This window comes from Astyanax mexicanus, chromosome 16 (assembly GCF_023375975.1).
Source record: "Astyanax mexicanus isolate ESR-SI-001 chromosome 16, AstMex3_surface, whole genome shotgun sequence".
NCBI classification, from domain to species: Eukaryota; Metazoa; Chordata; class Actinopteri; order Characiformes; family Acestrorhamphidae; genus Astyanax; species Astyanax mexicanus.
Window position 1 is genome coordinate 26,069,184 of NC_064423.1, and position 15,398 is coordinate 26,084,581.

At 36.6% G+C, this 15,398-nt stretch overlaps 2 protein-coding genes and 3 non-coding genes across 5 annotated transcripts; 4 read left to right on the top strand and 1 right to left on the bottom strand.

Moving 5' to 3' along the window:
* ncl (nucleolin) lies at positions 1-8,888 on the top strand. Its single transcript, XM_007256788.4, has 16 exons — positions 1-144; positions 2,619-2,720; positions 2,839-2,983; positions 3,287-3,415; positions 3,825-3,953; positions 4,148-4,303; positions 4,761-4,847; positions 5,035-5,158; positions 5,526-5,662; positions 5,837-5,963; positions 6,066-6,214; positions 6,395-6,521; positions 6,696-6,841; positions 7,066-7,192; positions 7,854-8,143; positions 8,272-8,888. The coding sequence occupies exons 1-16, from the start codon at positions 127-129 to the stop codon at positions 8,334-8,336; spliced, it is 2,058 nt and encodes a 685-aa protein (XP_007256850.3). The 5' UTR covers positions 1-126; the 3' UTR covers positions 8,337-8,888.
* On the top strand, positions 4,003-4,070 carry LOC125782333 (small nucleolar RNA SNORD82). Its single transcript, XR_007424950.1, has one exon. It is a non-coding gene; the product is annotated as a small nucleolar RNA SNORD82 (small nucleolar RNA).
* On the top strand, positions 4,883-4,951 carry LOC125782334 (small nucleolar RNA SNORD82). The gene has a single exon (XR_007424951.1). It is a non-coding gene; the product is annotated as a small nucleolar RNA SNORD82 (small nucleolar RNA).
* On the top strand, positions 7,640-7,777 carry LOC125782331 (small nucleolar RNA SNORA75). The gene has a single exon (XR_007424948.1). It is a non-coding gene; the product is annotated as a small nucleolar RNA SNORA75 (small nucleolar RNA).
* A 2,231-nt stretch (positions 8,889-11,119) lies between the features above and the next one.
* On the bottom strand, positions 11,120-14,587 carry cart1 (cocaine- and amphetamine-regulated transcript 1). Its single transcript, XM_007256801.3, has 3 exons — positions 13,731-14,587; positions 11,930-12,013; positions 11,120-11,284 (listed from the first exon to the last, which is right to left on the bottom strand). The coding sequence occupies exons 1-3, from the start codon at positions 13,839-13,841 to the stop codon at positions 11,177-11,179; spliced, it is 303 nt and encodes a 100-aa protein (XP_007256863.1). The 5' UTR covers positions 13,842-14,587; the 3' UTR covers positions 11,120-11,176.
* Between the last annotated feature and the right edge of the window lie 811 nt (positions 14,588-15,398).

The following is a 15,398-nucleotide window of genomic DNA, read 5'->3' on the forward strand; positions in this document are numbered from 1 at the left end:
GTTGAGTTTCATTCTCAGAGCTGAAGCGACTGCAGAGTGAAACACGTGGAACCAGCCTGAGCACACTGCAGACTTTACAGCAGTTTATTCGGGTTTTTTCGTGTTTCGACGAAACACCACGCAGTCATGGTGAAGCTGGCGAAGGTGAGTGTTATAACTAGTATTCTAATTTAATTTAATATGTATGTAAATATAGTATTGTTGTTTCTGGTAGCTAACCATAATAAAACGTGGTGAATAAATGAGGTACTCAGTTTGGCGTATCATAACTAACTAGTTATCTGACTTATCCAGCTAACCCAACTAACATCTTATTCAAGCGCTTATTAATTAACTAGCTAAGCTTTTTACCTTAAATATGATGTAGGGTTGTTTATCGGTGATATGTAAGAATAGAATGTGCGTGGTGTATATTTTAAAATGGGTGCTTGATAAATCTTGTAGTTACAGTGTGCAAAATGGAGGCTGGAGGGCTGAAATGGCCTTCCCCTCAGTCTGCTGTTAACTCACGTTTTTATCATTAGCAATTTAATTCTCATATTTGGGGCTTTTGGTTTTATATGGGTAGCTATAGAAAGGTTTTTAATACTGTTTAACAGCGTCTGTAATGTGTGTTAATCTAGTTTAATAGCATATACAGCCTTTAGCTACAGTGTGGCGGAGCTGCACGCAGCTGTGCTGAGATTAGTTAGCTTAGTTTAGCAAGGCGAGCTAAACTGAAAGACGCCAGCTAGCATTAGCCACGTGCTAGCCGCAGATTACCCGTGTTTATCTATTTTATTCTTGCTTATTTGGGACGCAATTTATATAAGATTAAGAGCAATAAATTATATATAAAAAACAAGAGTAAAATTCCTAATCTAGTTTTCCTGGAAATTCGTTAAGCTAGGTAACTAGTTGGTGTATTCGAAAACGTGCAGAATACAGTTAGCTTTTCACAGCGTAGCATAGCCGTCCAGGAAAGGCCGCATTGAGTTAGCCAAGCTAGGCTAATTTAGCTGTAGCACTTGGGTTAGCTTAGCATCGTTAGCTTCAGCACGAGGCCGCGCGCTGGCGCTCCCCACGTGGGTTCGTCCTCCTCACACGTGGCTTTTAGACCCGTCCATTCTGCTTATTAGCGAGTCTTGAGCTTAGTTTTTGGACTAAATAAGGTCGTAGTTATTGTTCTTGCTTATAATAAAGCTAGATAAGCTATATATTTACTTTACATGCACGCTTATATATATTTTTAAGTTGTTTTTCTGTCTGTCCAGGATCTAGCTACCTATAAAAATAATTAGTTAACTGGTCCTGTACTAAAGTAGCCCTGCTTCAGTGACCCATTTTGTCGCCCTTTGTGTAAAATGTAAAAAAATATATATGAACAAGGACGTTATTGTACATTTAAGGACGATTCCTATCATTATTCTCATTTAAACTATGGGGCAAAGTATGTATATATAAAAGAATGAATAAATAAAAGCACAGTGATCCTCATTTTCTACAGAAGCTGAATAAGATTGTTTCTGTTACAAGTTGGACCAACATCAGCAGATGACATGGCTCACCAAACCATAACTGACACATATTTGAAAATCAAGGGTCCAGAGTCTGAAGGAGGTGTGGAGAGGCGCACAGTCCAAGCTACTTGAGGTCTGGTGTGAAGTTTACACAATAAGTGATTGTTTTGAGAGCCATGTCATCTGCTGGTGTTTGTCGACTGTTATATCAAGTCCAAAATCAGTGCAGAATGAAATATAAATGTATGGGGTGAAGTATGTATTAAAAGAATGAATGAATGAATGAATGCATAAAACAGCACAGTGTGATCCTCGTTTTCTACAGAAACTGTATAAGATAACTTTTTATTAAATGAGTAACATTTTAAGATTAAATCAATTATGTCAATACCAACAAAGTATAGGCTTCAAGTCTTATTTTCTACACACATTTAAGTTACTTTACTTTTATTTTAGAGCACATGTCCTTGTACCCTTCTTGATTTAGACAGCAATTCCTCATTCTCAGCAGGAACATAAATGACACTTCTGCATGTTTTGGGGCACATCTTTTAGTCTCGCATAGTATAGTAAATCTTCTTTTCCTTCACAGGAACATGACTGTCTTTTTATGTGTTTCAGCACGATTCATAGTAAATGTTTTTGCGATATGTTTTTGCGATAATGACCTTCTTAGCAGTGTGACAAAACGTTGCCTTTTTAAATATTCGTTTATGAATATGCTGCTACAACCAAACAAATATCAAAACATAATTTGTTATACATATAATAATTTCTCATTCAGTAGGAACCAAAAAAAAACTATAAATGTCTATTTTGTAAAAACACACAACAAATGTTTCACAAAACAAAAGCAGTATATTTGGTTCATGTAAACTGCTAACAATTAAGTTAATACAGAAAAAAACTAATATAAAATGGAGTGCTTTTTAAAAATATTGATATGATGGTGCACACTTCTAATTTCTAATCCTTTAGTAAAGTTACCACTTTAAATAGGTGATTTTACTGAATCTCATTTTTACTCACTTCCTCATCTTTTCTGCACAATTTTGTATTTTTTTTGGCACTTTGATTAACCTTTTCTTCCATGTGCCTCCATTCCATAATGTTTTGCAGGCAGCTAAAAAAGAAGTGCCACAGAAGAAAAAGGCACCCCCACCCCCAAAAGAAGTTGAAGAGTCCAGTGAGGAGGAGGACAGTGATGAAGATGAGGAAGAGGTAAGGTCTTATTTTTAAGTTACTTTTTGTTTAAATATTTTTTATTGGCTTGATTATTATTATTTATTATTATTATTATTATTATTATTATATTTTAATTTTATTTTTTTTGCTACAGGCACCACCAGTCAAAGCAGTTGCCAAGAAACCTGTAGCAACTCCAGCAAAGGCAGTAAAAAACGGTAAAGTTGTTGCCAAGGAAGAAAGTGAGGATGATGATGACGACGACGAAGATGATGATGATGATGATGATGAAGAGTCTGGTTAGTGTTTTTACGTGAATGATTGATTTGCTTAACGATACTTGCATGATTGTAAGAAATTATCCAGTAATCTCTGCAGAAGCGTAAAGTTTGTCATCATTTGTGCTAATGCTATATATATATATATATATATATACTTTTTTTGTAGCTACCAATTATAGCTAATACCTTTTTTTTAATTAATTTTTTTGTAGTGTGCATTAGGTCGTCACTACTTAAAATGTACCCTTTGCCATGGCTACTATAATAGTATAGGTATATTAATTTTTTTTTTTTTTTTTTTTTTTTTTTTTACCGCTGCAGAAGAGGAGCCTCCTGCACCAAAGAAGGCCACTCCTGCCAAAGCAACTCCAGCAAAGGCTGCAGCAAAACCGACTCCTGTAAAGAAAGTGGCACCTGCAGAAGACTCGGACGACGACGACGATGATGAAGGTATATTTTAATTCTTGTAAGATGTAGATTTTAAGGGTATAGAGATTCTCATAACATCTGACTGCGATCACATTACTTGAACCATTAAAAAATGTAATATGGAAAAGTCTTTGTGGTTATGTACATTTATTTATTTTTAAATGGTTTGTGTTGGTGAATTATGGACTAAGGAATGTGCTCTTTGCAATTAAACAAACCTGATAGATATTTATTAAGAATTGATTGGGTCGACTTTTAGTGTTACATTGTTGATGTGTAATGATGCACCTAATTCGGTCTTAATTGTCAGCCAAGACTGGCTACCTGGGTAACTTTTACTTGACTGTGACACATGGGTTTGGAAAGGAATTTGCTTTGGAGACTTGTTTTTTGGTTAAACCTAAAATTTTACTCATTGGTTTGACAATAGATGATGAGTCTGAGGAGGAAGCTCCTCCCCCAAAGAAGGTGGTAGCTAAACCTGCAGCTAAACCAACACCAGCCAAGGCTGCTAAAGAGGAGTCAGAAGATGAGGATGATGATGATGACGACGAAGATGGTAGGTCCATGTTGGTGTGCTTTTTGTTTCTGACTAGCCAAAGTAATTGTGCACACATGATGAACATTTAGGGACTTAATACTGAAACTATTTGCTGATTTGTTTGGTCTGATGTGCACTCATCATTCTTGCTATACCTTTTGCTGCTGTGTCTCTCAGCCTTAATGCTTACTACATTTATATTGATAATACAGAGGAGGAAATGGACACCACACCTGCTCCTGCCAAATCTGCTGCAGCCAAAAAAGCTGGAATGGTGAAGGCCAAGGAAGAAGAGGACGACGACGATGATGATGTGGACGACGACGATGATGATGATGATGATGACGAGGAAGACGATGAGGAAGAAGGTATATTTAATCAGCTGGCCTTGATTGATATCCATTTATTTTTGTATTGGCACAAAGAACCCAGCAATGTAAGTGTAGTTATTCTGTTTAGAACAGTTTATTTTGGATATGTTTTGCAAAAAGCTTCCTAAAAGTGAGTACAAATATTTTAACATTCTGAAATAGTCATTTGACAACATGAATTGGCTTTAAAATAACCCGGTTTATTGCAATTATTTCTGGTAAATTTTGTGGTATGGTTATTGTGGAAGGTGTGCTTTTAGGTAATTGTGATTTGTAGATTTTAAAATAAAGGAGTGTTGACATGTTTAATGTATTGTTTACAGGTTTAGTCATAGAATGTGACTTAACATGCAGTTAAGTCATGATGGATGTGGGCTTGAGGGGTGTTTATTTATAATGTGGTGGTTAAAAATTTTCTTACGTTACCCCTTTTGTCCCATCACTCCTTTCCCAGCCCCTGTCACTCCAGGAAAGAGGAAGGCTCAGGAGAAAAAGGAAAAAGGAACCCCACCTGCCAAAAAACCCAAGGCTGATGGAGAAAGTAAGGTTTCTAAGATATTGGGGATTGCAGTATGTTAAAGGAATGATGATCATTAAGGGACTTAATACTGATGTATGATGTCACTTTTGCAGTTTCTGACCTTAGCATAGTTCTGTATGCCTTACCATAAATCTGTATTCAGTTTTTTGTGTACACCTGGCCACTGATGCTGAACTTTTATTTTCAGCGTTCAGCATCTTTGTGGGAAACTTGAATCCAGAAAAAGACTACGACACACTCAAGGAAGCCATCACGAAGTTCTTCAAGAAGGAGAGTCTTGAGATTCAGGATGTCCGACTTGGAGGGTCAAAGTGAGTGTTTGTTTGTTTTTTTTTTTGTGGAGGAGTGGTCAGAGTTAGTTAGTTGTTAAACGGGTTTAAGCTATGTTTTGGCAGATATAGAAGTTTTTGCATCATGTGATTGTTGAGGGTGGCTGTTTAAAAAAATAAATAATACTTAAAGATGCAAGGTTTTAAAGTTGCTTTAGAAAAGAGCAAAAACAGAACTTCAGGACCAGGACTTTGTAAAATTAACAATGCAACACAAAGTAGTCAACTTTAAAGTGTCCTGTTTATTAATTATTTATAATTTTGGACTAAGAATCTGACTGTTTGCTATTAAAATATAAATAATTTACTATCTTAAATAGATTTTAATCATGTGAATTTGCTTTTGCAGGAAGTTCGGTTATGTGGACTTTGCCTCTGAAGAGGAACTACAGAAAGCGCTCACTCTAAATGGAAAGAAGTGTATGGGTCAGGAGCTGAAACTAGACAGAGCAAGAAGCAAAGAAAACATTCAGGAAAACAAAAAAGGTAAAATGCTTTAAGTAAATAAAGGTTTAATGTGATGTCCAGGTATGACTCATGTTGTTATTATTAATAATAATAAAGTGTGAACCATGAGTACCAAATAGCCTGTAATGTTTATAAAGTTATAAAGTTGTTGAAAGCAGAAAGTGGCTAAATTGTTTTTGTATGTTTCTGCAGAGAAAGACGCTCGGACGCTGTTTGTAAAGAATCTGCCATATTCTGTAACTCAGGATGAGCTAAGGGAGCTTTTTGACCAGGCAATTGACATCAGGATACCCCTTGGACACACTGGTAGTGGCAGAGGGTAAGTTTTAGGGATGGCGGGGGAAGTTGTCGTCGTCGTGTTTGTGTTTTTTTTTTTTAATCAAAGCAGTTGTGTGAACATGGATAAATTGTTCTCTTTCAGAATCGCTTACATCGAGTTCAAGACTGAGGCTATTGCTGAGAAAATACTGGAGGAGACGCAAGGGTCCGATGTTCAGGGTCGGTCAATCATGGTGGATTTTACGGGTGCAAAAAGCCAACAGCAACAGCAGGGAGGAAGAGGAGGAGCTGGTGAGTTAGAAAATTCCATAGATTGGGAATAGAATATATGCTAAAGAATTAATACTTTACTTAGCTGAGATTATTTGATTCCTCAAGGTAGTCAAGTACTTATCTGACACAGATCCAGTGGGGTCAATTACAGAAGTACAAAGTTTTCTTTTATTTGATTTTTTTCCTTTCTTTCTCTAGTTTCCCAGGTAAATAAGGTCATTGTTGTAAACAATTTAGCCTTCAGTGCCACAGAAGACACTCTTCAGAGTGTATTTGAAAAAGCAGTCTCCATCAGAATACCACAGAACAACGGTCGGAGTAAAGGGTAAGTCCAAGTTCTGTGCAAGCTGTAAAATTCCTAATTGTATTTTGCACATATTTAAGGAACAGTTATGTTGTCATGCATGCATAACATTTAATCCTCACAATCATAAACTGATGACTTTAGATATATCATGGGAACTCAAATGCAACAATGATTGTGTGCTCTTTTTTTTAGGTATGCCTTTGTGGAGTTTGAGAACACAGATGATTCCAAGGAAGCGCTAGAATCATGTAACAACACAGACATCGAAGGCAGATCTGTAAGGCTGGAGTACATGAGCAGAGACAGAGGAGAGGGCTTTGGAGGAAAAGGCTCTTCAGGTATGACCCTATAGTTTCCATATTGTCTGAGCTTTTCAGTTTTGACCTGAAACAGCAATGCCAATATAACAAATCTTCCAAAATAATCTTCCATTATTTTAATAAGCATGTTAACTTTTGTAGCTTTTAGGCCTGAACTATAGAATGTAATAACACTTGTGACCTGATTTTTTCTTTTTGATATCAAAAGTAATTGACGATCACTGCTGTTTTTATGTTTGCAGGACCCACAAAAACCCTGTTTGTGAAAGGTCTGTCTGAGGACACTACAGATGAGTCACTGAAGGACTCTTTTGAAGGGGCTGTTGCTGCCAGAATAGCCACAGATAAGGAAACAGGAGCATCTAAAGGGTAATTTAGCATTCACTGCTTGTGTGCACATTACCTGCATTCAAAAGCCTAGGCAGCAGCTAAGGTGGGCTGCATTTCTTGACTCTACAACACACAGCTCTTTCAAAGTAAAGGTCTTCAAATACAGCTAACAAATTTTTGATTGACTTTGAGGACTCAACTGATGTGTCCATGACTGTTTACCCAAAATTCTCTCAATGTGCAATGTGAAACAGCCCCATTGAAATTGCCTGAAAATGGCAGAACCAATGCCTTACCAAGCTTCTGAGTTTAAGTGTTTAAGTTATGTGAAGGAAGGTGGTGACATAATGCTGTTGAATGTTACAGGCAATTGTTAGCTTGGTCCATGTTTGTAACCAGTATGCTACCGAGTGCAGTTTATATGGTATGTCTGTATAGAGGGCATTATTTTAGTATTGTTTAAGTAAAGCTCCGATAGGTCTTTGCATCTTCTCATGAGCTCCTCTCTGTCCATTCAGTGACTGTGCACGGATTCGCACGAGAAGTAGAGTAACTATCACATTTAAACGGGTCTCTCCCCTTAATGAATAAACGGGAGTTACCTATGTCTGATGTGAGACAACTGACCTTAACCTGTATGTTTTAATTACACTCTGCAGTGAAACAGATTAAGATGGAACTCCTCCTCTCTTTTCTCCAGGTTTGGTTTTGTAGACTTTGACAGTGAGCAAGACTGCAAAGCTGCCAAAGAGGCCATGGATGACGGAGAGATCGACGGCAACAAAGTGACACTGGACTACGCCAAGCCTAAGGGCGAGGGAGGCCGCGGCGGGGGCCGTGGAGGTTTCGGAGGCCGAGGCGGATTTGGAGGGCGAGGTGGGTTCGGCGGCAGGGGAGGACGTGGAGGTTTCGGAGGCCGAGGCGGCGGATTCAGGGGAGGTAGAGGAGGAGGAGGAGGACATCGTGGAGGAGGACGGGGAGGTTTCGGAGGTAATACAGACCTTGAGTCTACCTCTAAAAACCTGCTCAGTTGAGTCTCAACAGAGTGAGGCTCTTGTATAGAATTGAAAATGCTTAGTGTTTGACCTTAATTTTGACTTCTCTCTTCTGCTTTCCAGGTGGCAGAGGAGGGCGGGGAGGATTTATGAAGCCACAAGGAAAGAAGACCAAATTTGAGGATTAATTTTTTTTTTTTTTTTTTGTATTTCTATTTGAATGAACTCGCCCCTTTTTTTTCACCCCTCACGCGTCTGCTCTGACAGAGCCCTTCCAGAAAAGCGTTGAGTGTGTGTGTCTGTTCGGATTTTCTGGCTCTTTTGCCCTCCTGTCTGAGGTGTCCTCTGCTCCCATGCGCATCTTCATTATTTTCTCCTTTTGAGGGGGAAAAGTTGAAATGTGAATATTGTGAATAATGCTCTGTCGGTTTAGATACATTTATTATTATTATTTTTTTCTTTTTTATTTTTGTTGTTTTTTTGTTAAAGTATCCTTAAATGGTTATTTTTTTTAGTTTGCTTTAGGTGTGTTTTACCATAAATGTATAAAAATCTATTGTAATGAAAAGTAAAATTTTACCCAAACTGTTTTGGGTATTTAGACTCTGTTAAGCTGGTGTACTCTTTTTAAACATCGCCTCTGGAAACTGCAGTGAAGAACTTTAATGTCTGTAATTTTCACAAATGTTAGAAGACGAAGAAACTTACAAATTTTGATTAAACAAATGATTTGTAAAGTAGTGAATGTTCTGTCTTTTTTTTTTAAGGTAGCTAACCTTAAGGTAAATTAAGACTTGGAGAATTGTCCAAAGAAATGGGTCTTAGTGTTTTCTTTTTGATGCCTTCATCAGTCTTCCATATTGCAATTTTATATTTAAAATCTTTCAGTGAACTTATTGATCCTGTTTGCAGTGCCAAATTGTTAGTGTGGCCTTAGTTTTTGAAAAAAAGAGTAAGAGCTTCTTGCAGGAAGAAACAGCTTTTTATTTGTAAGCAAGTATCGAACAGTAGCCGGGCCAGACCTGACCATGCTGGCCTGACTCAGGGTCTCAGCCCAGGTCCCAACTGGACTCCAACTATCTCAGCTCCAACTAACATTTACCATTTAAGATTCATCATTTTAACTCTCTGCTAAATAAATAGTATATTTTAACTTGAGTATGTTCTACATGCTAAGCACACTTGTAATTGTACCTTAAAACATTTTCAGAAACCTTCATAATATTTAATGTTCTTCAGCAGTATCTTTTTTGCTTTGGGTGATCTTGGATCTTCCATGGCAGCAATGGACTTGTTGCTCCTCTTGATCAGCACAGTCATTAATTAATGCATCTTAAATTAAACAAGAAATAAAAACAGCAGTATCTTGTGCAAAAATGCAGAAAATAGGTCAGGCAATAAAATGGCTATATTGTCCCTGCTTATAGGAGTTCTGACCTCTACAACAGAGAGCAGTAAGTCACAAAATAAATGTTATTTGATTTGGCCTTTGATGAAAATGATGAAACTCAGAGATGTGCCGGACAGGACTAATTAAAGCCCTATCTGGTCCCGGGGTAATTTTCTCTTTTATAGGGGGGGGTCCTGTGATTTTATTCCTGTCCTGAACGACCTCAGAAAATTACATCCTCTGAGAAAATTACAGGTAGAAGTGCCTCCTGTTTTTCACTGAACTCCGTAGTCCTCCGGTAATTTTAGAGTTTTTTTGCCTCGCGTTTAATAAAATAGCTATTTGTTCACTGCTACGCACAATTACACTTTGGGTGTGCATTTTCACGGAGATCCATGTAAATTCAACAGCAGTGGAAATAGAGGAGCTATTAACATTGTCACGTGACCAAGAAAGCCAAAAAAACTCACTGGTCCTCCTGATTTTCCAAATGCAGTCCAGATGCAAGAGTTTTATCACGAAGTAGAAGTGTAAGCTTTTCATAGAAATCCCCCGGAGAAACTAATCCCATCCAGATAGGGCTTTACACAGCCATTGGAATACCTCAAAACCCCTGTTAGGCAGAGGTTCACACCTCCAGCAGCAGAAGAAGAATGAGGAGGACGCAAGGTGTTCGGAGACACTCGTCACATGATTTATAAATCTTCATGCTTGGTACTGAAGGGTGTGATTGGAGATAACCACACCTTCACACTCTTACTCTTCATTGTTTTATACATGTGTATATATACAGTTATTATTTTTACTGTTCACTTAATAACCTTATGAACTTTGCTCTCTTTTTAACTGTCACAATGACAAGGCTTTGGAGGTTGTTTGTACTTTTTCAGGAATCAGGAAGGTCAGAGTGTTTTCATCAACAGTAAGAGCTGTGAGGAGAACGTGACCCTGAGTGGAAGAGAAGCTTCACTGCTGTTCTGCTGTTCTGGGACCAGTGCATATGCGTTAGGAGACAACAAGCTATCTGAAGTGCTGGGAACCTCTCCTCAGATACCCAGCGCATGCCTGTTCTACACGGCGTAAAGTCGTACACAGACCAGAAGATCTTTCCATCCACTCTTTTCCTCTGTTTCATCTTCTCACAGACTTTAGGACACTTAAGGATTGTTTGAAAAAACACAAGGACTGTTTGCTGTGTTCATGAAGGACACAGAGCTGAACAACACCATGACAAGAACCTTTCTCTCGTTCTTTCTCTCTTTTTCTCTCTCTCTCTATCTCTTTCTCTTAAATCTCTATTGAGATTTTATTACACTCTGTTGACTCGTTGATGTACTTTTACTCTTTTCTAATATATATTAATTAATTTTTGTTCCTTTTATGCATATCTGTAATGCTGAAACTATTTTTCCAGTAAACTTTAATATATTTTAAATTCTAAGCTCTGACTCATTGGTCATCTTTTCATGTTCTGGGATTTCTCACATCCGAGAAAATCCAACAAGTCATGCTGTGGTAAATTACCCTACAGTACCATCTCAACCCACCAATCCCCAAAGAATTAACTAAAGACTGCATGTATGTATAAAATGCATTTATTTATGAATATCTACATTGTGTCAAAAGTCCTCCACCATCTCAAAAACACTGCAGAGCTGAGAAGCTGCATGCGGTTCCTTCAGGACAGGTGCACACCTTTCCAAAGCGAGCACCTTTACGGATGGCACACTGCTCTCCGACTTCACACTGCAGAAACAGGTTTTAATACATTTAATACAGTTTAATACATTTTCTCTTACAGAATCTTTCACATGCTCTTATCCAGGAGAACCTAAAGAGAAATTTCATTGATTAAAATTATCAGATTTATTAAAAAAGCAGAGTTATTGCACTAAATGTTTCTATTTCAGAAAAGATAGGTTCATTGGAGGCTTTTGATAGTTTTTTTTTTATACTTGTGTAATATTTAATATATTGTTTCTCTCAGCACCACTAAAATATAATATAAACATGTAAGTCTGTGTTTTTTTCTGCAATAAACTTATTCTGGATGTGTTCTGTCCAAAAACTGTACAGAAAAAATCTCGGGAATCTTTGCATTTTTTCTTATAAAAACTTCTAATGCTAGTTCAGACATGTTAAAGGTGGCTGGGCAAATCTAGTTCTGTAGGCTGTATTTCTGCACAGTTTTTGCTTTTTCTTTTCAAACACCTGATTAAATTGTTTAATCTCTTAATTGCCAGGTTTAATACGTCTGTTAGCGCAGGAAAATCAGCTAACTATGCTGGAATCTTTATTCTATGAAGAAAAGCTGCTATATACTTTAATCACACACGGTGCCTCAAGATATGCAAAGATTATATAACATCATTATTTACAAATGAAACTTACTGAATGCACCCAGCCCAGCCTCTTTTCGGTGGATGGAATTTGTTTATTCCTCAGTTTTTTAAGGACTTCCTGTAAAGCATCAATCTGTAAAACATTAAAACATTTTTATTTTTATTTATTTTTTTGAGAATAGTTTATTCATGTGAGTATGTTGGTATGTAGACCTTGTTTTAAGACAGATATTTAATTTATTTTTTATCTATTTAGGATATCGTCACCTTCCTATAACAAAAGTCTTCTTTTTTTTTCGTGATGCTGCATGGCCACCTGTGATAAAATCTCTCACACCCTCAGGTTTTCCTTTTGAATAATGGTCTTTGAGAGTGTAAACTTAAGCTAATTCATTTTAAATTAATTATATATAAAATGTGACTTTGGCAACTTTAATAGCTTTCCAAGATGGGGGTTACCTTCACTGAAAGTAAATTCCACTATTCAAGGGCTCATCCTCAATCGGTAAGAGATGAGATTTTTACTATAATATAAAGTTCATTTATTTTACTGTTGGGGCTATACGTATTGTCTAATTATTGAGTTTTATTCCGTTTTTTACATTTTAATCAGCAAAATAGCTAAGTGAATAAAGCTAGTTCGCTAGAAATGCTCTAGAAGTTTCTGGCTGTTAAAATGTTAAAAGCTAACTTTTCCATATTTTCAATCAGTAGATATATTTTTTACTTTTGAATCAGGATTGTTTCTAGTTGGTACTACTGCTCGACTGTATAACAAACTATCCTCTTAAACCATTACTCATTTTTTAAAAAGCCATAGCAATAACTGTTTTTTTGTATTTCCTGAAAAACGTATAATGTTTTTCCATGTTTATTTTTTAAAATAATTGTACATATATTTTTTAATGACTTTGAATGCATTTTAAATTATTGTAAATCAATGTTAATATTTTTAAAAAAGACATTTGCCCTAAAATACTGCAGCTGTTTGAAAAAACAATTTTATTGTAAAATACAAAGCTCTGAAAAAAATAAGAGACCACTTCATTTTCTGAATCAGTTTCTTTGATTTTATAGGTGTATGTTTGAGTAAAATGAACATTGTTGTTTTATTCTATAAACATTTTTCCCAAATTCCAATTAAAAATAGTCATTTAGGGCATTTATTTGCAGAAAAAAAAAAATTGCGAAATGGCTGAAATAACAAAAAAGCAGAGCTTTCAGATCTCAAATAATGCAAAGAAAACACATTAAAATTCAGCTTTTAGAGTTCAGAAATCGATATTTGGTGGAATAACCCTGGTTTTTAATTACAGTTTTCATGCATCTCCGCATGTTCTCCTCCACCAATCTTACACACTGCTTTTGTATAAATGTTTGCCAAAAATTCAAGCAGTTCAGCTTGGTTTGATGGCTTGTGATCATACATCTTTCTTTTGATTATATTGCAGAGGTTTTCAATTTAGTAAAATTTAAAAAACTCATCATTTTAAGTGGTCTCTTATTTTTTTCCAGGCTGTATTTGTAACGTACTTGAACTATATTCCATGTATATAAAAAAAATGCTAATATACCTTATTTTATACATTTTGGAACAAAAATGACAAAAATGTGGTTATTGTTATAGGCCTAGGTGTGGGCTCTGGTAGGAAGTGACAAGGGGCCCTTGCAATATATAAAACAGTTCAGGCATCATTTGTGCACCCCCTGCAGTTCCAGCCTATTCCACCAGAAGGACAATCCCTCCAGTTTGAATAAAACAGCCTCAAGCCATTAACCTCTAATTAATTAACTTCCATTAACTTCCAGTTTTTCTGCATTAAATTAAACAGAGCAAACAGAGATCTTACCAGCTCTTTCTCCTCCTCTGCAGAGCGCACCTCCACTAAATCATCACAGTTAACACACCACACCAGGATGGAGCAGGTCAACGTTAGCAGCAGCAGGCGCTCGCTCAGCATGGTGTCCAGGACTCTGGTTTGTCTCGGTAACCGTAGGTGGTGAAGTCGAAGTGTAACTTTGAGTGAAAATGTCCCTCTTCAGCTTTTATAGACCCGACTGTGACATCAATTCACTAATACATTCATGAGAAGGTCCAGAACTGGGTTAGATAGACACGGAGAGGTCATGAACTCATCTGTGCACATCCGTCTGCAGGCCAAACAGTCAGCTAGAGGCCTTTAACAGACCACACACCTTCACCTTCACACCTTTCACTCATCTTCTTTTAGCCACTGGATTTAACAATAGAGGTAAAACTACACTAACCTCACTGACCTGTAAGCCTCAAATTTGGCCTTTCAATTTTAAGCTCTGCTTGTTTAACTGACTGCAGCACGGCTCCAACATTTCCTGTAAGTTTTATTTCTGTGCGGTGAAACAGATTGGTTTCATTACCGGCAGTTCACCTCGTGGTGCCAGCGTGAAATTCAATATTAGGAAAAGTCATGTAATCTGAAGTATTCTGTTATATATTAAAACATATTATAGGCTGTCTGTGTGTGTATGTTCAGTGTACAAATTAATTTCATGCATCAGTTCTTCTCTTATACCTGTTTTTGTGCCCCGAGCCTTGATTATTACATTTACAGTTCTGTCAGGTAGCTATGGTCTCTTTTCTACTTTATTCCATGCTTACTCCAACTTCACTCCACTTAAAATAGACACGATTTTTTTCTCATTATTAAGTACATTGCCTTATTTTAAGATAGTAGGTAGGTATTTACAGATGTTTTTTTGCTGACTTAGTATCGTAAAATTACAATTTAGTATCTCAGTATAATCAGAGTATCTCAAATTACAACTTAGTATCTCTTTATAATCACAGTATCTCAAAATAACAACTTAGTATCTTAAAATAATGACTTCTCATTGTAATAAGATAGCATCTCAATATAATGACTTTGTATCCAAATTTAACGAGGTAACATGAGATAGCATGTCAAAATAACAACGTTGTATCACAAAATAATGAGAGCACATCACAATAATGACTTAGTGTCTCAAAACAACAAGATAATTAACTTAATTATGAGAAAAATATGTGCTGGATCCTTTTATTCGTCTATTTAGATGGCAGAATGGGCTTTTATAACTGAGTGTACATTTCAAGTTACATACAAATTTTGTCCACCTGTTTTAGCATGTCATACAGTTACATACCAAACCCATAATATTAAGATTAGTATATAGAGTATGCCTTATAGTGTTCAGCAATTGTAGAGTCAGTGCTTAAATAGTGAAGCAATGAGCTAGGCCCACTAAGCTGGATCTAATGACACCAGTTGCGATGATCTTAACCTGATCCATACCTGACACTACTAGTTACTCGACTCGAAAAATCTAATGAACTTGATTGATCAGCTACTTGAAAGAAAATCAGTCAAACCTGTTGGTTATCTGACACATGCTTCTCAATTTATATCGGGAGACATTTTAGATGTTTTTTGCTCTCAGTAAGTGATTATGTGTTTGTTTAGTGCAGCATCTAAATTCTCTTATCCACTGTAAATAGGTGA

What these genes read in the sequence shown, in the direction of transcription:
- ncl (XM_007256788.4), top strand. An exon ending in GGAAGACGATGAGGAAGAAG is followed by an intron (nt 4,304 to 4,760) that starts GTATATTTAATC and finishes CTCCTTTCCCAG; the next exon opens with CCCCTGTCACTCCAGGAAAG. An exon ending in AACAACGGTCGGAGTAAAGG is followed by an intron (nt 6,522 to 6,695) that starts GTAAGTCCAAGT and finishes TCTTTTTTTTAG; the next exon opens with GTATGCCTTTGTGGAGTTTG.
- cart1 (XM_007256801.3), bottom strand. Translation starts at nt 13,841, where the DNA reads ATGCTGAGCGAGCGCCTGCTGCTGCTAACGTTGACCTGCTCCATCCTG. An exon ending in CAGAGGAGGAGAAAGAGCTG is followed by an intron (nt 12,014 to 13,730) that starts GTAAGATCTCTG and finishes AATGTTTTACAG; the next exon opens with ATTGATGCTTTACAGGAAGT. An exon ending in GGCTGGGCTGGGTGCATTCA is followed by an intron (nt 11,285 to 11,929) that starts GTAAGTTTCATT and finishes CTGTTTCTGCAG; the next exon opens with TGTGAAGTCGGAGAGCAGTG.